This window comes from Micromesistius poutassou (genome assembly GCF_964030765.1).
Source record: "Micromesistius poutassou genome assembly, chromosome: 17".
Taxonomy (NCBI): Eukaryota; Metazoa; Chordata; class Actinopteri; order Gadiformes; family Gadidae; genus Micromesistius; species Micromesistius poutassou.
In genome coordinates this window covers 16,789,184-16,811,874 of record NC_140287.1, presented here as the reverse complement: position 1 = coordinate 16,811,874, position 22,691 = coordinate 16,789,184, and the positions used below count along the sequence as shown (strand labels likewise).

Below are 22,691 nucleotides of genomic sequence, written 5' to 3'. Positions count from 1 at the left end.
GGCTGCTGTGGTTACAGAGAGCAACTGAACCACAGAGCAGAATAGATGTCTTCCAATACAAATAAACTTGCTTTGCCTCAACCAGGGGTCAGCAACCTTTTCCATATGCAGTGCCAGTTGGACATTTTCTCGTTAATGAGTGTGCCTTAAGCAACAATATATTAAATATTAAGCTGAATTATGACACAACGACCAAAAACGTTTCCAGAAGACCTGGAATTGTATTATGTCCATGTAGTCCACAATCATACATCAACATTTTAAAGTTTTTTTTTGTTGTTATATTTGCAACATGGGCTTACAAATTATAATTACATATATCCCATCTTAAAATACTGCTTTCAGAAACTCGAAAACATATTTGCACTGTGAGAAATGTAAAAACAGACATTATATGAGAATGATGGAAACATCCACATCAATATCTTTAAGACATGTACAGCTTTGCAAAAAACCATGTGAAGGCCATGCATACAGGCCACTTGCAACAATATTTTAAATATTTTCTTCTCTATTACTCACAGGTTTAAATTGATCCCAATTCAGAACACTGGTTTCAGTAACTCATTGAAACATATATATTTGCACTGGGAGGAAATGCCCAAAACAGAACAGAAAAAAAATCGGTAGTAATGATTACGCTGCAGCATTGTAGCGGTGAAAAAAATTAATAATAATATAAAAAAATATATATATATATATATATTTTTTTTTTTCAAGTGTGCCAATGATTATGTGGCATGCGTGCCAGTGGTGGCACGCGTGCCTAGGGTTGCCGACCCCTGGCCTAAGCCATAAAAACATTGTAATAATGCTCAAAGACTCAACGATCTATTTGAATTATAACGGTGGCATAATATATTATAATGCCATATATTATAATGTATTATAATGGAATTATAATTATATATTATAATGCCACCGTATATATTATATATTATAATATATTATAACAGAGTATATCGATAAAAAAACGTCAGTGTTACCCCTTATGTATTTTTTTTTTCTCTCTCTCTCTCTCTCTCTCTTTCTGTCTCTGTCTCTCCCTCTCTCTCTCTGTCTCTGTCTCTCTCCCTCTCTCTCTGTCTCTCTCTCTCTCTCCCTCTCTTCCTATGTTCTGCCCTGTCACCCTCAACAGGAATGAGCAGGAAGAGATGATGGATGGATGGATAGACAGACTGATGGATGATACTTTGTGATATCATTCCAGCACTCTCTGGCTCGTTCACACATGATTAAAAAGGGTTTAAAGTCATATTTATTTAGCCAAGGTAACCAATATATCATGCAGGACTATAAAATGAAGTCTGCATAATCAGTGTAGTAGTGTACGGATGACCAGAATGTGTGTGTGGGGGGGGGATGCTGTACAGAGTTAACACAAGACAAAGACCAATAGAACCCCACCAAAAGGACCAAAGAGGGAGGACACAAATCCAAAGCCAAGATGCCCGTTGCAGAAGAGAGAGAAACGGCTATAATTGGTTAGTTCAGCACCACACAGGGAACAGCACCAGACAGGTGAACAGGTGAACAGCACCACACAGGGAACAGGTGAACAGCACCACACAGGGAACAGCACCAGACAGGTGAACAGCACCACACAGGGAACAGGTGAACAGCACCACACAGGTGAACAGCACCACACAGGGAACAGGTGAACAGCACCACACAGGGAACAGGTGAACAGCACCACACAGGTGAACAGGTGAACAGCACCACACAGGTGAACAGCACCAGACAGGTGAACAGCACCACACAGGTGAACAGCACCACACAGGTGAACAGCACCACACAGGTGAACAGGTGAACAGCACCACACAGGTGAACAGGTGAACAGCACCAGACAGGTGAACAGCACCACACAGGTGAACAGCACCACACAGGTGAACAGGTGAACAGCACCACACAGGGAACAGGTGAACAGCACCACACAGGTGAACAGCACCACACAGGGAACAGGTGAACAGCACCACACAGGTGAACAGCACCACACAGGGAACAGGTGAACAGCACCACACAGGTGAACAGGTGAACAGCACCACACAGGTGAACAGCACCACACAGGTGAACAGGTGAACAGCACCACACAGGTGAACAGCACCAGACAGGGAACAGGTGAACAGCACCACACAGGTGAACAGCACCACACAGGTGAACAGCACCACACAGGTGAACAGCACCACACAGGTGAACAGGTGAACAGCACCACACAGGTGAACAACAGCAGAGTGGTAAACAACAACAGACTATCAGTAAACAAAGAAACAAGTAAACAAGGAAGAGGGAAATTCATGAGCATTGTATTTTACATTCAATTTAATGATTTTGAGCATCAAATTTAGCACAGCAACTTCTTCAGCATCTTTTTTTTTTAGCACAGCAGCTAAGAGAATGACGGGAAAGTAGTAGACCTACTGCAGAAATAAAGGCAAAGGAAAAACACAAAACACATCTGACATTTGTGCTTTAAATGTAAATTCTACTTTAGTCACAGATCGAGACAACAGGCTATCTATAGTTGTCCTCGGCAAGGAGAGAACACACACACACACACACACACACACACACACACACACACACACAACACACACACACACACACACACACACACACACACACACACACACACACACACACACACACACACAAATACACACACACTTCCGTATACCTAGCTCCGGGAGAGATGGGAGAGTTCCAGATCTGGAGCCAAATGAGTTGAGCGACGTGTTGGGTTGTCGAGAGACACTCAGAGACACTCTGAACGCTGACAGACACGTGACAACACCGATGAAGAAATCCTCCATCCACCCCTTAAAAAAAAAGTTCACCATCAAAAGTTCACCATCACCATCAACTCTGCCTTTCTAAAATGTTGTTTTTTAACTTTGCCTTTACTTTCTATCTATTTTACTTTTTACTTATCTATTATTTTATTTTATTGTATGACAATGTTTATATGTGAAGCACTTTGAGTCTGCCTTGTGTATGAATAGTGCTATATAAATAAAGTTGCCTTGCCTTGCCTTGCCTTGTTGTTGTTCACCATCACATTTTATTGTATTTCACCTTACTAGTTATGTTGTCCTGTTGAGCTGTTTTTATTGTCTTGTATTTGTGACGCTTTCACTTATTTTCTGTAAAGCACTTTGGTCGACAGTGGTTGTTTTTAAAGGGCTTAACAAATAAAGTTGGATTGGATTGGATTGTTGTTTCCATTATTTTATTGTTCCCCCACAATCAGCTCTTCTATCCCCTTAACCGGGCCACTCTACACCCGTTACGCCCCCCCCCCCCCCACTACCCCTCCAACGTGGCGTTGCATCATATCTGGGGGGCTCGTCCTGGATGATGAAAGAGTAGTTGACTGACACCTCACCACCTGCACATGACAGAGGGAAACAAGACAGCGACATACAAACAGTGGCCGTAACATTCAACCATCCACCCCTCCATCATCCACCCCTCCGTCATCCACCCCTCCACCATCCACCCCTCCACCATCCACCCCTCCACCATCCACCCCTCCGTCATCCACCCCTCCACCATCCACCCCTCCATCATCCACCCCTCCGTCATCCACCCCTCCATCATCGTCATAGGTGTTACCGTAGCAACCAACGTTTACGACATTGTGAAAACCGGCAGAACTTCCTGTTTAGTTCCTCATTGTCCTCCAAGACAATCGGACGGCGAATGTGATCAAACAAAAGGGGCCTTTTTCAAGGTCGTGTGCCCTACATACACAAGGCCCTCACCTTTGACCTTGGCCTGTTTGGGTTCCAGGTCAGGAGGTCGTGTGTGTGATCCAGTATGAAGAGGAGCCCTCCGTGCTGACACTGGGAAACCTCAGCCTGCAAGTAGGGAGAGACGGGGAGACGCTCCTCGCTTGGCACTGGTTCTTGCTGCTAGTTAGCAATGATTAGCGTTAGTTAGTGCTGACAACCAGTGCACGGATTACTCACGCATCCCATTGTGCACAGACGCCGAACATTAACATCCACCGTACAATTTGACACCACGGATTCATAACTCAGTACGCGTCAGGGTGCAGTAGCTCCAAGGTCTGTTTGTTGTGTTTCCCGTTCTAGAACCATCCAGCTCCCCCACAGACTGGATACTGTGGTTGGAATTTGGACCACGTCAATCGTCTCTGTTTTAGACTGTTTAAGAATAAAGAGTCATCAGAACTTATGATAATCATTATGCTAAATTATTAAAGCAATAAAACATATAACAACATACAACAAACATACACACAAACAATAATCTGAGGCCTAACATACAATAATCCGAGGCCTCAGATGGATAAGATAAGATAAGATAAGATACACTTTATTGTCCTTTGAAGGAAATTTGTCTTGGACTCCAATGCTGTCATATAAAGCTGCTTTAAAGTAATAACAGTACAGGTACAGACAATACATACATATAGGCCCCAGGCCACATATAACATATACACAGTATACAAGAAAACAGTGCGATGCACACATACACACACCCACCCGAACCCTCCCTCGCCCACTGTGTTATACCATGGGTCATGATCAATAGTACAGTTGCACAGTTTATTTGGTCCTGGGGGCATTCAGGATCTTAATTGAGGTGGGCGTTTGAGATGGGAGTTTGCCTTGCGTCTCTCTAATAAGAGCTCTGCAAGGTCTGCATGTCCAAAGCCTTGGCAAAAGCAAGGACTTCTTACACAGTGGCAGACAGGTCTCAGGACGCTGAGCACCAGCCCTGCTCCCCAATAAAACCAGAGCATGGTTAACCAGATGGTGGTCAACGATTGATGGACCTCCTCAGGATGTCATGAAGGGGGACGTAGCCTTCTAAGATGGAGCCCTGGCTCCTTGACCTTCCCAAGGGGCTCAGGAAACAGGCACATCCCGACAAAGTTAGAGAAACAGTGTGAGAAAATTAAAATTCTTCTTTCTTTAATCTATAAGGTCAGAGGTTCATCACTGACTGTACAGTTTCCATTACTTGTGACATGAACTGCCACGTTTGGTTTCCTGTAAAGCACCAATCAGCAGTTAGATGAACCCCTCCGTCTTTAAACGGTTGGTGTAACGGTCTCTCTGGAATAAAAGACATCTGTTTCTAACGTTTATGTGTGTTTTGTTTTGGGTGCTCTCGTCATGAGGCCCTTTGGCGCTGGCCTTTGTTGAACACACTCCTGCCCATCAGCAGCTTTGTGGGTAGAAGTTTGTCCACATGGGGGCCCAGTCCTGATCGCGGCGACCCCCGGGGGTTTGAGTCCCGCCCCTGGTCCTCTGCTGCATGTCTCCCTCTCTATCTCCCACACCTTCCTGTCTATCTCACTCAATTCAGTCAAATGGATAGAATCTTCAAAAATGAATCTTAAAAAATATAAAGAAGTTCATCCACCTTTGGGTGCCGGCTCTCCATACCTCACAAGCCTCTCAACAAACAGTGAAAACAGGAGCTCTAGAGAGTCTGAAAGACTGCGGAGATCACGTGATCAGGACTGACACGAGTTGATTGTTCATGTTTGTTGATCTTTGCTATCATCAAGTACCACACAGGCCCAACATCCATTCCACGACTCCCAGATAGCCTTTAGCTAGGGCCATCGCACACAATGTGTGTACCTCTACTGCGTGATACATCTCACAGCCTATTCCAGCTGGCACATGGAAGCCATCGCACCACCGCACACGCACGGTAAACCACAGCGGGCTGCTAGGCTGTAGCGTTGCCCCGTCGTAGCGTTGGCCTGCCGTAGCGTTAGCCTGCCGTAGCATTGGCCTGTCGAAGCGTTGGCCTCTCGTAGCGTTAGCCTGTCGAAGCGTTGGCCTCTCGTAGCGTTAGCCTGCCGTAGCATTGGCCTGTCGAAGCGTTGGCCTCTCGTAGCGTTAGCCTGTCGAAGCGTTGGCCTGTAGTGGCGGTGGGCTGTGGTGGCGGTGGCCTGTGGTGGCGATGGCCTGTCGAAGCGTTGGCCTCTTGTAGCGTTAGCCTGTCGTAGCATTGGCCTGTGGTGGCGGTGGCCTGTGGTGGCGGTGGCCTGCGGTGGCGGTGGCCTGCCGTAGCGTTGGTTGTGGTGGTAGGCCTGCGGTGGTTGTGCTGAGGTGGCTGGATGGGTGAGAATGGGTTTAAAGGCGCTGAATGCCTTCTGCTGATCCAGAACATCCCCTGACTGGCCCCCCACTCTGACCTGCGGCCCTTTGTCTCGCGCAACAATGATGGACGCACAGCGTGGTGTATATTGTTCAACCGGCCAATCGGAATACAACAAATATTCTCTCTCTCTCTCTCTTTCTCTTTCTCTCTCTCTCTCTCTCTCTCTCTCTCTCTTTTCTCCTGCCTCTATTTTGTGCGTGTGTGCATCTACGGTGTGTGTGTTTGTGTATGCATGTGTGTGTGTGTGTGTGTGTGTGTGTGTGTATGCATGTGTGTGTGTGTGGCATGCCGGTGTGTTACGCTGATGCACGGTCAGTAAACAAACGAACGTCCCGTCAAACACATCTACTCCGTGACCCGTCCAGCGTCACTCCCGCCGCGATCCAATCCGAGCGCAGCTGTTTGGATTTATGCCAGGGCTTCTAGCCTCCTAAGACTTATTGGTACAACCCGGCCCGGGCCTTGTTTTTATTTTCCTACGCGTCGACACCTCAGCCGAACATGCCCTACACGCCGTCTGGATTTTTCTGTGACCGCCTGATCCGGGAGCGGGAGCGGCGCGACGGGGAGGGGTCCCTGGGCAAGCCGCTCCGCTTCAGCGGCCAAGACTTCACCGCGCTGAAGCGGGAGTGCATGCAGAAGAAGAGCCTGTTCGAGGACGACACCTTCCCCGCCACCGTCGAGTCCCTGGGCTACAAGGAGCTGGGGGCCAAGTCCAACAAGGTCAAGAACATCGTCTGGAAGAGGCCCAAGGTAGGCAGCGCGGGAGCCTGGGTGGGTGGCTGGGCTTCAGGGCTGTTTGGGGGACCGGGGGACCTGGGGGTGCATGATGGTGGAGATGATCTCAGAGACCTGGGGGGTGTATGATGATCTCAGAGACCTGGGGGGTGTATGATGATCTCAGAGACCTGGGGGGTGTATGATGATCTCAGAGACCTGGGGGGTGTATGATGATCTCAGAGACCTGGGGGGTGTATGATGATCTCAGAGACCTGGGGGGTGTATGATGATCTCAGAGACCTGGGGGTGTATGACGATGGAGGAGATGATCAGTTGTGTTTTGGCCACCTGGGGGTTTATGATGGTGCAGCTGTTTAGGTGATGACTGATTCATTGAGTCTGGCGATTTGGAGATAATTGGTTTATTGATTGATGAATGAATTGAAGGTGATGTTGAAGGTGATGTTGAAGGTGATGTTGAAGGTGATGCATGCGGCAGGTGGAATACTCTCTTCCCTGTACACCAAGCGATGATATCGGGATGTGGAGTAGTTGTGCACCGATTAACGTTTTAGTGTCAGGCAGGAAAGATGTTCAAGAAGAAGGACTGGTCTTCCTGTCCTTTGGGAGTCTGCTTTTCCCCTACACCTGGCTGAGAGGTGGAGGACGACCAGAGGTTTTTGGTCAGAGCGGTCTCCTCACGACCTCACCATTGATTAGAAAGGGTCTTCTGATTTGACCACGTATCAGAGGGCGATTAGACCATCTCCAAGACAAGATGTGTCAATTTATACAAAGATGGATGATGGACAGATGGATGGAAGGACAGACGGACGGATTGATGATGGATTGTAACTTCCCCTTGGTTTCTGTGTCTTCAGGAAATCTGTGAGAACCCTGAGTTCATTGTGGGCGGAGCCAGCAGGACAGACATCTGCCAGGGAGATCTGGGTAAACCATCACCTGACAATCGTACACTTTAACCACCCCTCCCTGTCCCCTTCACCTCTGGGTCAGGGGGGCCCGCTGAGGACCCGGCCCCCAAGACGCTGGGGGCCCGATTAACGGCCGAGTACCAATCAACCAATCAGAGCGAGATCACATGACAAGGCAAAAAACAATACCGTGAAGAAGTATCGCATTAGGAAAGATGTACTACAGCCAACCTACACAACATGTGCAGGGCATCACCAGATGGTACCACACACTGTACGGCGGCCAGTCCCCTCCCACAACAGGACAGCAAACATCCCATAATGTCCCCCCCTGCAGCAGCCTCCCAACATTATGCTAACTCTTCTGGAAGAGAATTCAACCTGCAGCATTTCTCATTGTTGTGGCGTTTGGGAGTCGCAAATAAAGAGGAGCGGGTATGAACACAAAAGTCCCAGAGCCGACCCCTGACCCTCGCCCCCCCCCCCCGCCCCCCCCCAGCCCCCCCATTGTTCCACACGCCATCGCCCAACACCTGACAATCAAACACCCAGCTCAGCAGGCCCCGCCAGAGAGCAGCCGATAGAATTCCTTGGAGGATGGGGAAGGGTTCGGAGACTAGAGTTTACATGGATATGTTGAATCATCATCCTAATGAGAGAGACTCCTTACGTTTCTACTGTAGCCGACCGCGGCACTAGAGTCCGGGTCCACGTCCCTCATAGAGGGAACCACCGTCGTCACAATGTGAAGCCGTAACGAGTCTTTGGGCGTTCGGCGGTAGAATCTATTTAGACACCATTTCTTAGTTTGCTTGTTTCCTTTTGTTTTGTTGAATCCTCAATCATGTTGAGGGAGAAAATGGGAAGTTCGCAATGCACAACACACTCCACTAATCCCGGGGGGACAAACACGGGTGTCAGAATAGTTACAGAATAGTAGAAATACTGTTCAACTGCAAGAAACGTGTGCTCAAAATAAAAGGTTATGGAAAGCAGATGGATTAGGATTAGATTTAAGATTCCAGCCATCTGGTCCGGTTGGTGAGGGGTCCTGAGTAGGGTCTAAGGTAAGGGCGGGGGGGGGGGCGGGGGGGTTCCTAAGGTGAGGGGTTCTGGTAGGGTCTGAGCTGAGGGGTTCTAGTAGGGTCTAAGGTAAGGGCGGGGGGGGGGGGGGGGTCCTAAGGTGAGGGGTCCTGGTAGAGTCTGAGCTGAGGGGTTCTGGTAGGGTCTAAGGTAAGGGCGGGGGGGGGGGGGGGGGGGGTCCTAAGGTGAGGGGTACTGGTAGGGTCTGAGCTGAGGGGTTCTGATAGGGTCTAAGGTGAGGTTCTCTCCCCCAGGGGACTGCTGGCTGCTGGCCGCCATCGCCTGCCTCACGCTGTATGAGAAGCTGCTGTACCGCGTGGTTCCCCAGGACCAGGGCTTCTCTGACGGATACGCCGGAGTGTTCCACTTCCAGGTCACCACCACACACACACACACGCACGCACGCACGCATGCACGCATGCACGCACTCACGTGCGCACACACACACACACACACACACACACACACACACACATGATGCTGTTGTGATGTGAACTCTCATAACATTCGCCTCATAGCATAATTTCCTCAAGTCATATTTTAAGGTTCATCTTGTATTGCACGTCAAAAACGCCTGAGTCAAACAGATGATTTAGACAGAGATTAGTGATTATGGCATTTAAAAAGCACTCTGATTGGCTTAGGATATAGCCAATAAGGCACAGTGAATCAGCAGCGTTAGGAAACTAGACGATACGATAGATTTGGCCAAAATATTACTTAGGCATTTATGCTATGAAGCTGACGATATGTGGAGGCTGTTGAAGGGTGTAAGCTACATCATTTACAGGAATTAATTAGTTATTTAACTTTATAGAATTATTGTAGAGATGTATAAAGGAAGGATAATCCCTCACCTTTTAAAAGATGGAGGGCTCAAGGAGTGTGCTGGCATAGTCAAACCAACAAAGGCAAGCGACGTTACTTAGCACTATTTTTAAATCAAAGAAAAACAGCCGACCTCACGACGTTGCTGTGGTTTATCCCATCTCTACGTGTAATATTAATGCCTCCTCTCTGACCCACCCCTTGACCTGCAGTTCTGGCGCTATGGAGACTGGGTGGATGTCGTCATTGACGACCGCATCCCCACCTTCAACAACCAGCTGGTGTTCACCAAGTCTGCCGAGAGGAATGAGTTCTGGAGCGCCCTGCTGGAGAAGGCTTACGCCAAGTAGGTCCTCGCTGACCCAGACACAGACAGACCGTTCACGGCAAACAGGAATCATTTAACTGGACGAGAACAAGATGGTTAAACTAGTGGAAGCCGGCAGGAAACACTGTCCTCCGTGACCGAATTGACCGCCGGATGTTACGTTTCAGACCGTATGGGTGATCTTGGCAACGAGAAGAATTTTTAGTGCGACACTCACAATTATATGATCAGTTCTCCTGTCCCTATTCATGTGGGGAAAATGAATGACCTTTGGCTGCGTTCCAATATCCACACTATCCGTACTCACTATACTTTATAAGTTTGAGTACGTAGAGCGTTCCAATTAAAATCGGGAGTGTGGAAAAAAATAAAGTGTGGATCAACGCACACAGGAGGGCAGCGCCAGGCTGAGCCAACGTCGGCGCATTTTCCACATAGCATAGAGTCCTTTTGTAGTTTTTATAGCTTTAATAGCTTTTTATAGCTGCTATGCGTAAAGAGTTCACCGTTCAAAGCGGGATGTTTATTGTGGTATATATTCAGTCAGTGCACCACGGAGTATTCGATAGTGTACTACGTTTAAGTGTACTCATGGAAGTATGGATATCGGGACACAGCACTTGTAGGAATAATAAGACCAATAGAATATTAAGAGAAAGCTGCATTTTAGAGCCGCATACATTGCTAAAATCACATTAAATAAGATGCAAAGTCATTGTATTAAATATATATTTTTCCAATCTTTATGAATAAAACTTTAAGAGAGTCCACTACAAATGTAGCAGTCAAGACATCCTGAGCAGTAATGTCATTTAGATGGTAGCGTAATATAGACGCTAATGTGGTCTAGAATCTAATGTGGTGCAGATGCTAATTTCATGCAGATGCTAACGCGGGGGTCGCCAACTCTCACGCATCATCTGGCGTGAGACACGGTCACGCTCACTTTCAGCATCAATCTCACGCTATCACGCAGACGCAACAGATGTCACGCCAAAAAAAACAACAACAACCTGTTAGATCTCTTGTCGCCTCCAGACGAGCGCTAAATTGCTGCAGCCGTCACCCCCCCCCCGCCCCCACCATCAACAATCCCGTCCACCCGTAATGCAACACTCAATTCCCAATTCCCCCCCGAGTCTCACTCCGGCCAAAAACCAAAAGTTGGCAACCCTGCTAATGTTGTGTGGATGCTAATGTCATGTGGATGCTAACGTCGTGTAGATGCTAATGTGACATCATCGTGTCTACGTCCTGCCACCTCCTCGCTCCTCCTCGCTCCTCCTCCTCCTCCTCCTGTAGGCTCCACGGCTCCTACGAGGCCCTGAAGGGAGGCAACACCACGGAGGCCATGGAGGACTTCACCGGCGGGGTGACCGAGTTCTACGAGATGAAGGAGGCCCCGAAGGAGCTCAACAAGATCATGAAGAAGGCCCTGGAGAGGGGCTCCCTCATGGGCTGCTCCATCGACGTGAGTCGCTCCCCCTGTCTGCTCCCGTCTCCGTCACTTCCTGTCTAGTCTGGTTCAATCCTCATCACTTCCTGTCTAGTCTGGTTCAATCCTTATCACTTCCTGTCGAGTCTGGTTCAATCCTCATCACTTCCTGTCTAGTCTGGTTCAATCCTCATCACTTCCTGTCTAGTCTGGTTAAATCCTTATCACTTCCTGTCGAGTCTGGTTCAATCCTCATCACTTCCTGTCTAGTCTGGTTCAATCCTTATCACTTCCTGTCGAGTCTGGTTCAATCCTTATCACTTCCTGTCGAGTCTGGTTCAGGTCTCCATCACTTCCTGTCTAGTCTGGTTCAATCCTTATCACTTCCTGTCGAGTCTGGTTCAATCCTCATCACTTCCTGTCTAGTCTGGTTCAATCCTTATCACTTCCTGTCGAGTCTGGTTCCTTCTATGCTAAGTAAATATCTCATTAAGTCTTCTTCTATGGATCAGTCAGAAGTCAGAACATGTGGTTCTTGAAACGTTTTGTATTGCTGGGTCAGAAAGATGATGATGATGATGATGATGATGAACCCATGAGTGTGTGTTGTGTGTTGTGTGTTGTGTGTGTGTTGTGTGTAGTCCCTGGTCCCGGCCCGTTTTGAGACCCGGACCACGACCGGCCTGGTGAAGGGCCACGCCTACTCTGTGACCGCTGTGGAGGAGGTGAGTCGTCCCCCCCCCCCCCCCCCCCCTAACCCTAACCCAAAGTATTACAATTATCGAACAAAAGGATATTTCCCTCCTCCTGGGGATTAATAAAGGTTTTTTTTTATCTTATTGTCTTTAACGTCACATGGTCTTTAGCCGCCTTAAGGGCAGAGCCGTTTATAAATCTGTTCACATCTCAAACACAACGACTGCGATCTCATCGGCCCAATCGTGTGATGTTGTCCCCCCGACAGTGCAAGCACACCCAGACCAAGGACTCCAAGGTGCGCCTGGTCCGTCTCAGGAACCCCTGGGGCCAGGTGGAGTGGACCGGCCCCTGGAGCGACAAGTAAGCCGTTGTCGTCCTCTAACACAATCGGCCTCTTTTTGGGGGAAGCATGTGGCTCAGGAGGTAGAGCGGGTCGGCTGGTAACCGGAGGGTTGCTGGTTCGATCCCCCGGCTCCTCCTCCTCCTAGCCGAGCGTCGGGGTGTCGCCTGAGCGAGACGCCCCTCACCCTGACCAGCTGGCTGTCGCCCTGCGTGGTCGACTCCGCCGTCGGTGTGTGAATGGGTGCATGGATGGGTGGATGTTTGGCAATGTTGTAAAGCGCTTTGAGTGGCTACCGGTTAAAAAAGCTCTGTATAAATGCAGGCCATTTACCATTTAGCATTTGTTTTGTTGACAGTGAAGACTGGCAGGAAGGTCACTCATCTCCCTGTTAACCCCCCTTGGTGTTCTCCTCCCGTAGCTCCAAGGAGTGGACCTCCCTCTCCAAGGTTGAGAAGGAGAAGCTCCAGCACCAGAACGCTGAGGACGGAGAGTTCTGGTGGGTCGCCCCTACAGCACCTTTTTCTACACGTTCAGGTTTTGGTGGGTGGCTTAGTGGTGGTGGTGGAAACCCGGGCCTAAACCACCTGGACGTTGAGCCAGGGGAGGACATGCCTTAGGACAAGGCCTGAGGCATGCAGAGGTAGTGATGGCTGGGTGATCCGTGCAGCAGCCACTTTGAAGACACTCGACTGCTCAGTCGTGGTTCCCTAGTTGAATGAACGTCATGATCCCAACACTTAAAGGACCCCAGCCTAACCCTCATCACCCCTGTCTCACTCTTGCCCTGTCTCACTCTGCTCGTCTCACCCCGCCCCATCTCACTCTTCCTTGTCTCACTCTTGCCCTGTCTCCACTGTGTCTCTCATCCTGTCTCACTCCACCCTGTCTCACTCTTGCCCTGTCTCACTCTTGCCCCGTCTCACTCTTGCCCTCCAGGATGTCCTTCGAGGACTTCAAGAAGAACTTCACCAAGATCGAGATCTGCAACCTGACCCCCGACGCTCTGGAGGACGACAAGATCCACAAGTGGACCGTGTCGGTGAACGAGGGCCGCTGGGTGAGGGGCTGCTCCGCAGGAGGCTGCAGGAACTACCCAGGTACCCGCCTCCGCCCACCACGCCCCCCCCACCTGCACACCTGTCCAATTACTCTAGTCTAACAACGAGTTTATATTTACATATGCTACAAATACCAACCCCCCCCACCCCCGTTACCACACCCCTACACACCTTTTGACAATTGCCGAATCTGATAAGCATGACTAAGGGTAACCCATTGTAACCCCATACATAGGCATAGGCCTACATTAACATGTGTTTCATAGACCTGCTATCCACACGTTAATATAGGCATAGGCCTGTATTAGCGTGTGTTTCAGACCCCTGCCATCCACTGACATGCCTCCTCTGCTCACCTCTGATCTCTCACGGCATCATCACTTAACTACAGTCAAATGAAACACCCATCCTGTCCAACGCAGTTATTGTGATAAAGTCACTTCAACACTGGACAACCAAAACAGCAGCAATATAAAAAATATACAACAAACTATGAAAGTATATATATATATATAAATATAACATTAGCAAAACCATCTCTATCAATAACATTTACAAATGGGTATTATCATAGCATTAGTATAGCATCGGTAGTCGGACATGAACCGACCACAAACCCTACAATCACCAGAGCACCCCATACGGTGTGTGTGTGCACCGCTTGAATAGTGACTGACTGCTCCTCCGCCCAGACACCTTCTGGACCAACCCGCAGTACCGCCTGCGTCTGCTGGAGGAGGACGACGACCCCGAGGACAACGAGGTGGCCTGCTCCTTCGTGGTGTCCCTGATGCAGAAGAACCGCAGGAAGGAGCGCAAGTTGGGCGCCAACCTCTTCACCATCGGCTTCGCCATCTACGAGGTGCTTGGTGTGAACCGATGCTTGGTCCCGCTTGATTTATGTCGGGCTTTTAACGACATAAATCTGGCTTTTTGGGGTCAGGATTTTCGAAGCAGACTGCACCGCATCGAATCGGGAGTATTTTCCTATGACAAACAGCACAACCAAGGAACACTAAGACGTAGAGCGTTTGCGTAAAACAACACGACCGCTCATTGTGTGTAATGGTACTGATGCATTTACACTTCATTTCCATTTACACCATTTAGCGTCTGCTAAATTCAAATTTCCATTTTCATTTAGCAGACGCTAAATGACCTAAGTCTCTGTAATGTGTACAGGTGGTTCCGCACTGCAGGACTGACAACACTAACCTTGTGTTTCTCTGTCCACAGGTGCCGAAGGAGGTAAGGAAGGACGATTTAGCTACGAATCCGAAGACTACTGACCCACTAACCACATGGTTTATTCATATTTTACATATTTAATCAATGTATGGAACACTGTCCTTGGTGAACCGTTGAACCTCTGTTCCCCCAACCCGGTAAACCCCCTGGCAGATGCACGGCAACAAGCAGCACATGCAGAAGGACTTCTTCCTGGCAAACTCGTCCAAGGCCCGCTGCAAGTCCTACATCAACCTGCGCGAGGTGACCCAGCGCTTCCGCCTGAGCCCCGGGGAGTACGTCATCGTGCCCTCCACCTACGAGCCCCACCAGGAGGGCGAGTTCCTCCTGCGCGTCTTCTCCGAGAAGAGGAACACCTCAGAGTGAGTACGGAGAGAGAGCGGCCTTAGAAAGGGCAGAGCTCTGGGTGGGTGTAGCCTAGCCACAGAGCTCAGCATAGCCTAGCCCCTGGGCTTAGCCTAGCCGAAGATCTTAACCTAGCCCCAAAGCCTAAGCCTAGCCATAGAGATTAGTTTAGCTAGAGAGCTTAGCATGCAGTTACACTTAGCAAACAGCATAGCCTAGCCCCTGGGCTTAGCCTAGCTACAGAGCTGAGCCTATTTGAGGTAAAGGGAAGCAACATTTTTCAAGGATATGATGAATATCCTTGAAAAAATGATGATCCCCGACCCAGGGGAAAGTGACTGTACTAAGTCTGTGTTTAATAATCTTATTCATGTTACTGGTTTATTTGCAGGGCTGGGCATCATAGAATATCTTGCTGGTATGACACTGAACCCATTCTACAATAAACCATTTCAGGTCATAAACAGTTTTTATTTGAACTGAGGGTACATGTTGGTTTGTCATGTGAAAATGAACCAAGCATTAAAAGATGATTTCCTTTAGAAAGTCTCCAGATTTAAATTGGACGGCAATAATGCACTCTGCAAAACAGGTTGAAATGCACCAAGTTCAACGTATTTCAAAGGATTAATAAGCTTCTTCAAACTAGGAGTATGCATTGGGAACCAAGGTACAAATACAACAATGATACCCAGCCCTGTTTTTGATGGTTACTGTAAGATTAGCCTGAAAACTACATAGTTTTGCAGACGTTACTCTACTGTATTCTACAAGTTGCATTGTACAGAATGTTTTATATAGTGTTTTATTAGTGTGTTGTGTGAGTTCAATTTGGGTATGGTTTACTGTTTATTTGGAGGGGGAAAAAAAACACTCAAGGGCAAACGATTTATTTTAACGGCGATTTGATTTGTAGAGCTGGAAGAAACCGGCCACAGTTCGAAGCGGTTATGGAATCTTTTTTAGAGCAAGCGGCTACAGATTTTTGCACGCTCCGGTAAACATTCCCTTTCAGTTTACTAAACACCAAACATCAGCCACACCTTTCCTGGACGGGGGACAAGAGGACTTCCTTTCTCTAGAACTGCGACGACGAATGTACACTGCACACCCCCAGTCGATCAACAAAACCCCAACTAGATCTTTTTTTGTACTGGATAGGAAGTCGGTTTTGAACCTGCCCTGGCCACTAATCAAACCCCTTAGTAGGAGGCTACATTCAAGTTGAGAAAGTATTGGATTCGCCCCAAGTTGTCACTAGCCAATATACATAATGACAAAATCCTAAAGTTCACCTGAGGCTGTATCTATTCACGTCTAGTTCTACGTTAACATACCCCCCCCCCCACCACCAAGCCCTGATCCCATACAACATGAACATCAAGACCTTCTGCAGTCAAGACGCAAATCAAAGAAACTAATATCTCCAAGGCCAGAACACAGGTGGTATCACACTAACCCTTCTCTCCCCAGGACACAGACAGGGTAAGACTTAGCAGTCTCATTTGGCTTCCTTGTTCATTAGTTCATGACCCCATTCAATTTGGCCTATAAACTCAACATTTTTAAACCCAAGTTATGGTTGAACATCTGCACAACTCACTCATTGATTGGATGATGTTGTTGTTGTTGTTATTGTTGTTGTTGTTGTTGTTGTTGTGATGAGACAGTGGGATAGGGTCATGGTCTTAATGCGTTGGTAGGCTTTGCCCTTGCTGCCGTGGTGACTGCTCTTCATTGGTTTCCAGGGAGATAGAGAACAGGATCGAAGCGGACCATCCAGTGGTAAGGGTTGACCCATCCATACACTACCCTGACCGCCACTGGGCCCCATTCACCTAGCGGCCGTCTTGGTTCTAAACTTTAAGCCGGTTGCAAAACGGCCGCTTGGTGAATCTGCTCCATGCTAGCAGAATCTTGTTGACGCTGTGCTGCTGATTGCTCAGATTGGTGCCGGGTGACATCCCTCGGGCCGGCACCGCCACCGAACCGACCCTAAACAGCCATAATGGAACCCTTTGTTCTCTTCCTTTGTTCTCTCCATTCTGGGTCATATTTTTCCTCGGTTTTATCTCTCTTTCTATTTCATCCCTAATGTGTTTGTCTCTGCCTTGTTTAATCTTTCTCTTCTGTTTTTTATCTCTTATCCGTTTCATCTATCTCCTTTTTATTTCTCGTCTCTCATCTCGCTTTCATCTCTATCGTCATCATCTCTTTCATCTCCTCTATCTTCTCTACTCTCTCATCTGTTTCACCTCTATTTTCTCTACTCTCTCATCTCTCTGTTTCACCTCTATCTTCTCCACTCTCATATCTCTGTTTTAACTCTATCTTCTCTACTTTCTCTGTTTCATCTCTATCCTCTTTCATCTTTCTCCAACCTCTGTTTTATCTCTATTTTCCTCTACTCTCATCTCTCTATTTTATCTCTATCTCCTCTACTCTCATCTATATATTCTCTACTCTCTCATATCCATTTCATCTCTCTCTTCCTCTTTCATCTCTCTTTCATCTTCTCCTCATCTCTCTTGTTTCATCTCTTTCTTCTCTCCTCTTCCATCTCTCTCTCTCTATCTCCTCGTCTCCTTCTTCTCCAGCCGGCTCCTGCCTCTGCGGTGGGGGACGAGAGCGAAGAGGACCAGAGGTTCCGGACAATTTTTCAGGAGATAGCCGGAGACGTGAGTGAAGGCGTTCTGTGTGTCTACGTGAGTCTCTGTAACCCGGTTTGAGTGTGGTTGTTTTTGTGAACCAAACCCCAAAAAAGTGCTGGTGGTCTGAATCGCCCCCCTGTGTCTCCCAGGAGATGGAGATCACAGCCAACGAGCTGAAGAACCTGCTCAACAAAGTCGTCTCTAAGAGTAAGTCCATGCCTACGGGGACCTTAAATCTTTAAGGGTGTTCTCTTGAAGGGCATCCAGTAAGATGTGATCCTCTTTGTCTCTCTAATGAAGAGACACCTATTTTTAGGTCAATAGCTAAATATTTTATTTAATTAAGAGCATGGTCATGGGAAGATACAGGCAGCAAAGTAACCAATAATACATTCAGTGAGACAACGGGTGAACAAGATTCTTATTCAGAAACCTTTGCATTGTGGGTAGTGAATGCAAAGGTAACAAAGGTGATGGGGAGTGACCATCGTGGAGAGTTTAGGATTGGCGGGCCAAGGCAAAGTTAAACTGCAATAAACTATGGGGGAAGTGGGTATGTCTGCAAGTCTGCAAGCAAGCGTGCAAGACAGGAATCGACACAAGAAAGAAGTCAGTCGATTGGCCTCAGTATCAGACTTCTTGGCTCCAGGGGCAAAGCTAATGCCAACTATCTTATTAACACCTCTCCGTTAGAGAGAGGGAGGGAGGTATCTCTAGGTACAGGAGCAATGTCTACAATCCTTTTTAAATTGACTAGTAATTATAACAACAAGGTTAATATAAACGATGCATAATTGATTAATAATTTGATTAATATTTCCTCGACACTCTCTGTCTCTAGACCAGGAGCTGAACACCGAGGGCTTCAGTCTGGAGACGTGTCGGAGTATGATCGCCCTGATGGACGTATCCTTTTCGTGGAGAGCATCTGACCCCTCATGCCTCACAACCTGCTCGGGCTACGCTGCCCACTAGAACCTCTCTCCAGGACGCAACTGATGGTATCACCCATCTGTCTGCCCTGTTGGTACCTTGTTAAATGTCATAGTGTGTGTGGGTGGTTGTATGGACTGGGAGCACTCGGTCCTGTTTTGGTGTGTTTGTTTGCAGGGTGTGTACCAGGTCCTCACAATGTCTGTACGTCCTCACAAGTGTCCCAGTATTTGTAAGCAGTGTGTGGTCCTCTAACGTGACTTGGAGTGTTTGTAAGCAGTCTGTGAACCTGGTCCTCACAATGTCCCCTCGTCTGCACTAGTGAGTGAGTGAGTGTGAGAATGGTCCTCACAATCTGTGTGTATAAGAGTGTGTGAACCTGCTCCCCAGAGTTCTCTGTGGTCTTAACTGACCACACCAGATGGACGGTACCGGTCGGCTAAACCTGCAGGAGTTCAGACACCTGTGGAACAAGGTCAAACAGTGGCAGGTCGGAACATCTCTTTTGTACTTTCCTACGTTTCGAAATCGGTCATGTAAACAGTCGTGCTCTTTTAATGACGGACGGGTTACGTTGAGAACAGCTAACCGCCACATGCGGCTCATACAGTTCATTCTGGTGTAAGGCGTGTGTGTGTTTTCTATGGACGTGGTTCCGCTGTGTTCTAACCCCATTCCTTCTCCCCAGGGGATCTTTAAGCACTACAGCGTGGACCAGTCCGGGAGCATCAGCAGCTACGAGATGAGGAACGCCGTCAACGATGCCGGTAAACACACTGCTGCTCCACGCCTTTATAAAGTTTTAGTCAAATGTTGACTAAAAATTGTTGCCAAAAATATTAGCATCATGCCATAGCTTTATCAGTCCGATCTGTGTCCTCTACCGTCACAGCGGACATTTATTTTATACTTGAGTTAAAGGGGGTGATATTATGCCACAAGTGAGTCACGCTGAGTGTGAGTGTGTGACAAGTCGTTTGAAAATTGGCCGTTTCCTGTGTTTTAGTGACATCACTAGTGGGCGTGTCCAGTGTCCACCTAGACGTATGATGGATAGATAAGCAACATTTGCCACAGTCCACTGGGTAGGCCGGTAGACTGATCCATCTGGCGTACATCTAGGTGGACACGCCTACTAGTGATGTCACCAGGGCACAGGGAAAGGCCGATTTTTCAAACGGGTTGTAATGACTTGATCACACCTCACACCCGGTGGCATGACATCACCCCTTTGATCTTTGTCGACTTTTTCGTAGAGTCTGTGAATGTTATGCTCAATGATTGGTTGCCCGCCTCCGGCAGACTTTAACCCACCTGTGACGTGCTCTTGTGTTTCTCGTCGGTGTACAGTCATGTGTTTTGTGTCCCGTCCAGGCTACCGTCTCAACAACCAGCTGTACGACATCATCACCATGCGCTACGCCAACGAGAGCATGAACATCGACTTTGACAGCTTCATCAGCTGCCTGGTGCGCCTGGAGGCCATGTTCAGTGAGTCACCCGTCGTTGAATGGCTGAATGGTGTCGTCTGAAAGACTCCTAGTGATCTGAATGTAATCTAGTAACGTGAAAATAATCTAGTAATTTTATTATAATCCTGCGTCTAGTATTCAATCTAGTATTCTGAATGTAATATAGTATTCTGAATGTAATCTAGTAATCTGAATTAATCAAGTAATCTAAAGGTAACCTGAAAGGTAACTAATGCCGCTTTTCCACCGCCAGTACCGACTCGACTCGACTCGACTCGCCTCGACTCAACTCGGTTTGGTTGCGTTTCCATCTAAAAAAGTACCTCTTCAATGTGGGCGGGTCGTAGAAAAGAACCTCTCCACCATGGGCGGGTCGTCATTAGGTTTTAATCACGGGAGACGCGATTCCCGGGAAATCTGAATCTGATCAAGACTATTTCCTGATTCCCGGGAAAGGTTATGATGGGAAATAAAATAAAATAAAAAGCGCAATGACTGCGCGTCTATTTTTGTCATACGGTAACGTTGATAGAGGCGAAACTCGAGCCCTAGGAAAGGAACGACACTGAAACGAAACAGCGAAACGCCGGTCCGTGGACTCCAGCCACGCCGGACACACACAACCACGCCCGACACACATAACGACGCGCAGCCTAACTCTAGCCCCGGGAAAGGAGCGACACACACGGCGAAACGCTGATCAGTGTCCCCCTCGGGAGCGGGTTCGTGGACTCCAACCACGCCGGACACAACTTAACTTGAGTGAATATTCCCATTTACAGCCGCTGGCCAATCAGTTACCAGCAGCCTGTTTACGTCACACAAAAGTACCTACTCCGCTGGCATGGAACCTCGACAGAGGTAGTACTAAAAAAAAGTACCCGGTACTAGGTACCAGGTACTTTTTTTGCCAATGGAAACGCAAATAAGGCGTGGCGAGTCGAGTCGAGTCGAGTCGAGTCGAGTCGAGTAGGTACTGGCGGTGGAAAAGCGGCATAAATAATCTGAAAGCAATCTGAATATTACCTAGTAATCTGGATGTAATGCTGAATGTTATCCATTAACCTGAATGTAATCTAGTAACCCGAGTATCTAGGAATCTCAATAATCTGGTAACCTCAATGTAATGAGTTATTCTGAATGTATGTCTGTGATTGGCCACCCCGAGAGCCAATCCCAACCAGAGGATACTGAGGCCAGTTCAGACGTACTTAAATGGAAATGACTTTGACAGTTGAGAGGTTACAGTTAGCCCCGGTTAGCCATTATCCGCTAGGACGACGGTCCTTTGACCCTGGTCCTGGTCATTTGTTCCAAGCCCTTGTTGTGAGTTGTGTGGTTTTGTCCCAGGAGCTTTCCAGGCCTTCGATCAGGACGGAGATGGATCCATCCGGCTCAGCGCTCTGGAGGTAAGGCCCACCTCCAACACTCTCCTCTCTCCTCATTGGCTGGAGATGCTCTCCAACCATGTATGGCTTGTCCAATCCGATGTGTCCTTTGCAGCTGTAGCTAAATGTGCAAAGTCTTTAATTTAGACGCTAACCACAGTAGCTAAACTTGGTAAGTAACACAACACTATCCTTTTAAAAAGGGCCCTCATTCCACCACCAGGTGGTGTTGGTTCAGTCCATTGGTTGATCTATCCGTCATACGTCTATACGGACACTCCCCCCTGGGATGTCCCTGAAGGGAGGGATTCTGGCTGGCTTGTAATGGCTCATCAACATCAGAATCTGAAATAAAAAAGTAGGGGCCCTTCAAAGGTGACATGTCATACCACCAGGTGTGAGTGTGATTAGCCGTTACAAGCCGTTTTGAAAATCTGCCCACTTGCGATGTCAGAAGAGGCCGATTTTCCAAACTGCTTGTAACGGCTAAGTCACACTAACTTAACCTGGTGGTATGTCAACTGTAAACCAATGGTGGACCGTTGTATTGTCATGTTCTAACATCCTGCTCTAGATTAGCTAATAGGGGACATACATTTTATACACAACATAAACAGGACTTAACTTCCAGGCCATTATATGCGTTGAATGTATTCTTAGCGTCGGTTGGCGGTTAGCTAGCTAGCGAGCTTGGCCCCGACGCCTGGTCCGAGGGTTGCGGTTGTGCTGGCGACATTTGCGCGACTCATGTTGGCGGCGTGTTCACATCCCTTCTGTGTGCACAGTGGCTCCAGCTGACCATGTACGCCTAGGACGCCGTCAACGACCTCCACAGGGGACCAGAAGGCCCAGCCCAGTGCCCCGCTAGGTCCGACATCACTTCCTGTCTTACCTCCCTGGGGCCTGAGCTGGCAACAACACCTACTACTACTACTACTACTACTACCACTACTACCACTACTACTACTACTACTCTGACCAACTTCGTCATCGTCACTTCCCTGCCTCCCTCCTCTTCCTCCTGGAATCACTTCACACTTCATCAGTCTTCTTCAAGTTCCTCTTCTTTGTTCCTCTC

The 22,691-nt window shown here is 48.0% G+C and overlaps 1 protein-coding gene across 3 annotated transcripts; it reads left to right on the top strand.

The window, feature by feature from the left end:
• Positions 1–6,648: 6,648 nt before the first annotated feature.
• Positions 6,649–22,425, top strand: capn3a (calpain 3a, (p94); the record flags this gene model as incomplete). Of its 3 annotated transcripts, none has more annotated exons than XM_084482420.1 (21): positions 6,649–6,900; positions 7,749–7,818; positions 9,140–9,258; positions 9,926–10,059; positions 11,344–11,512; positions 12,118–12,201; positions 12,441–12,535; positions 12,937–13,014; positions 13,455–13,615; positions 14,269–14,438; positions 14,813–14,824; positions 14,978–15,186; positions 16,918–16,954; positions 17,767–17,847; positions 17,970–18,027; positions 18,662–18,726; positions 19,175–19,243; positions 19,442–19,520; positions 20,128–20,244; positions 21,576–21,634; positions 22,399–22,425. In XM_084482420.1, the coding sequence occupies 21 exons, from the start codon at positions 6,649–6,651 to the stop codon at positions 22,423–22,425; spliced, it is 2,145 nt and encodes a 714-aa protein (XP_084338546.1). The 3 variants fall into 3 exon arrangements, with proteins under 3 accessions (XP_084338546.1, XP_084338545.1, XP_084338544.1); XM_084482419.1 differs by having other exon boundaries at positions 17,767–17,892; XM_084482418.1 differs by having other exon boundaries at positions 17,767–17,892; positions 20,104–20,244.
• Positions 22,426–22,691: the final 266 nt, after the last annotated feature.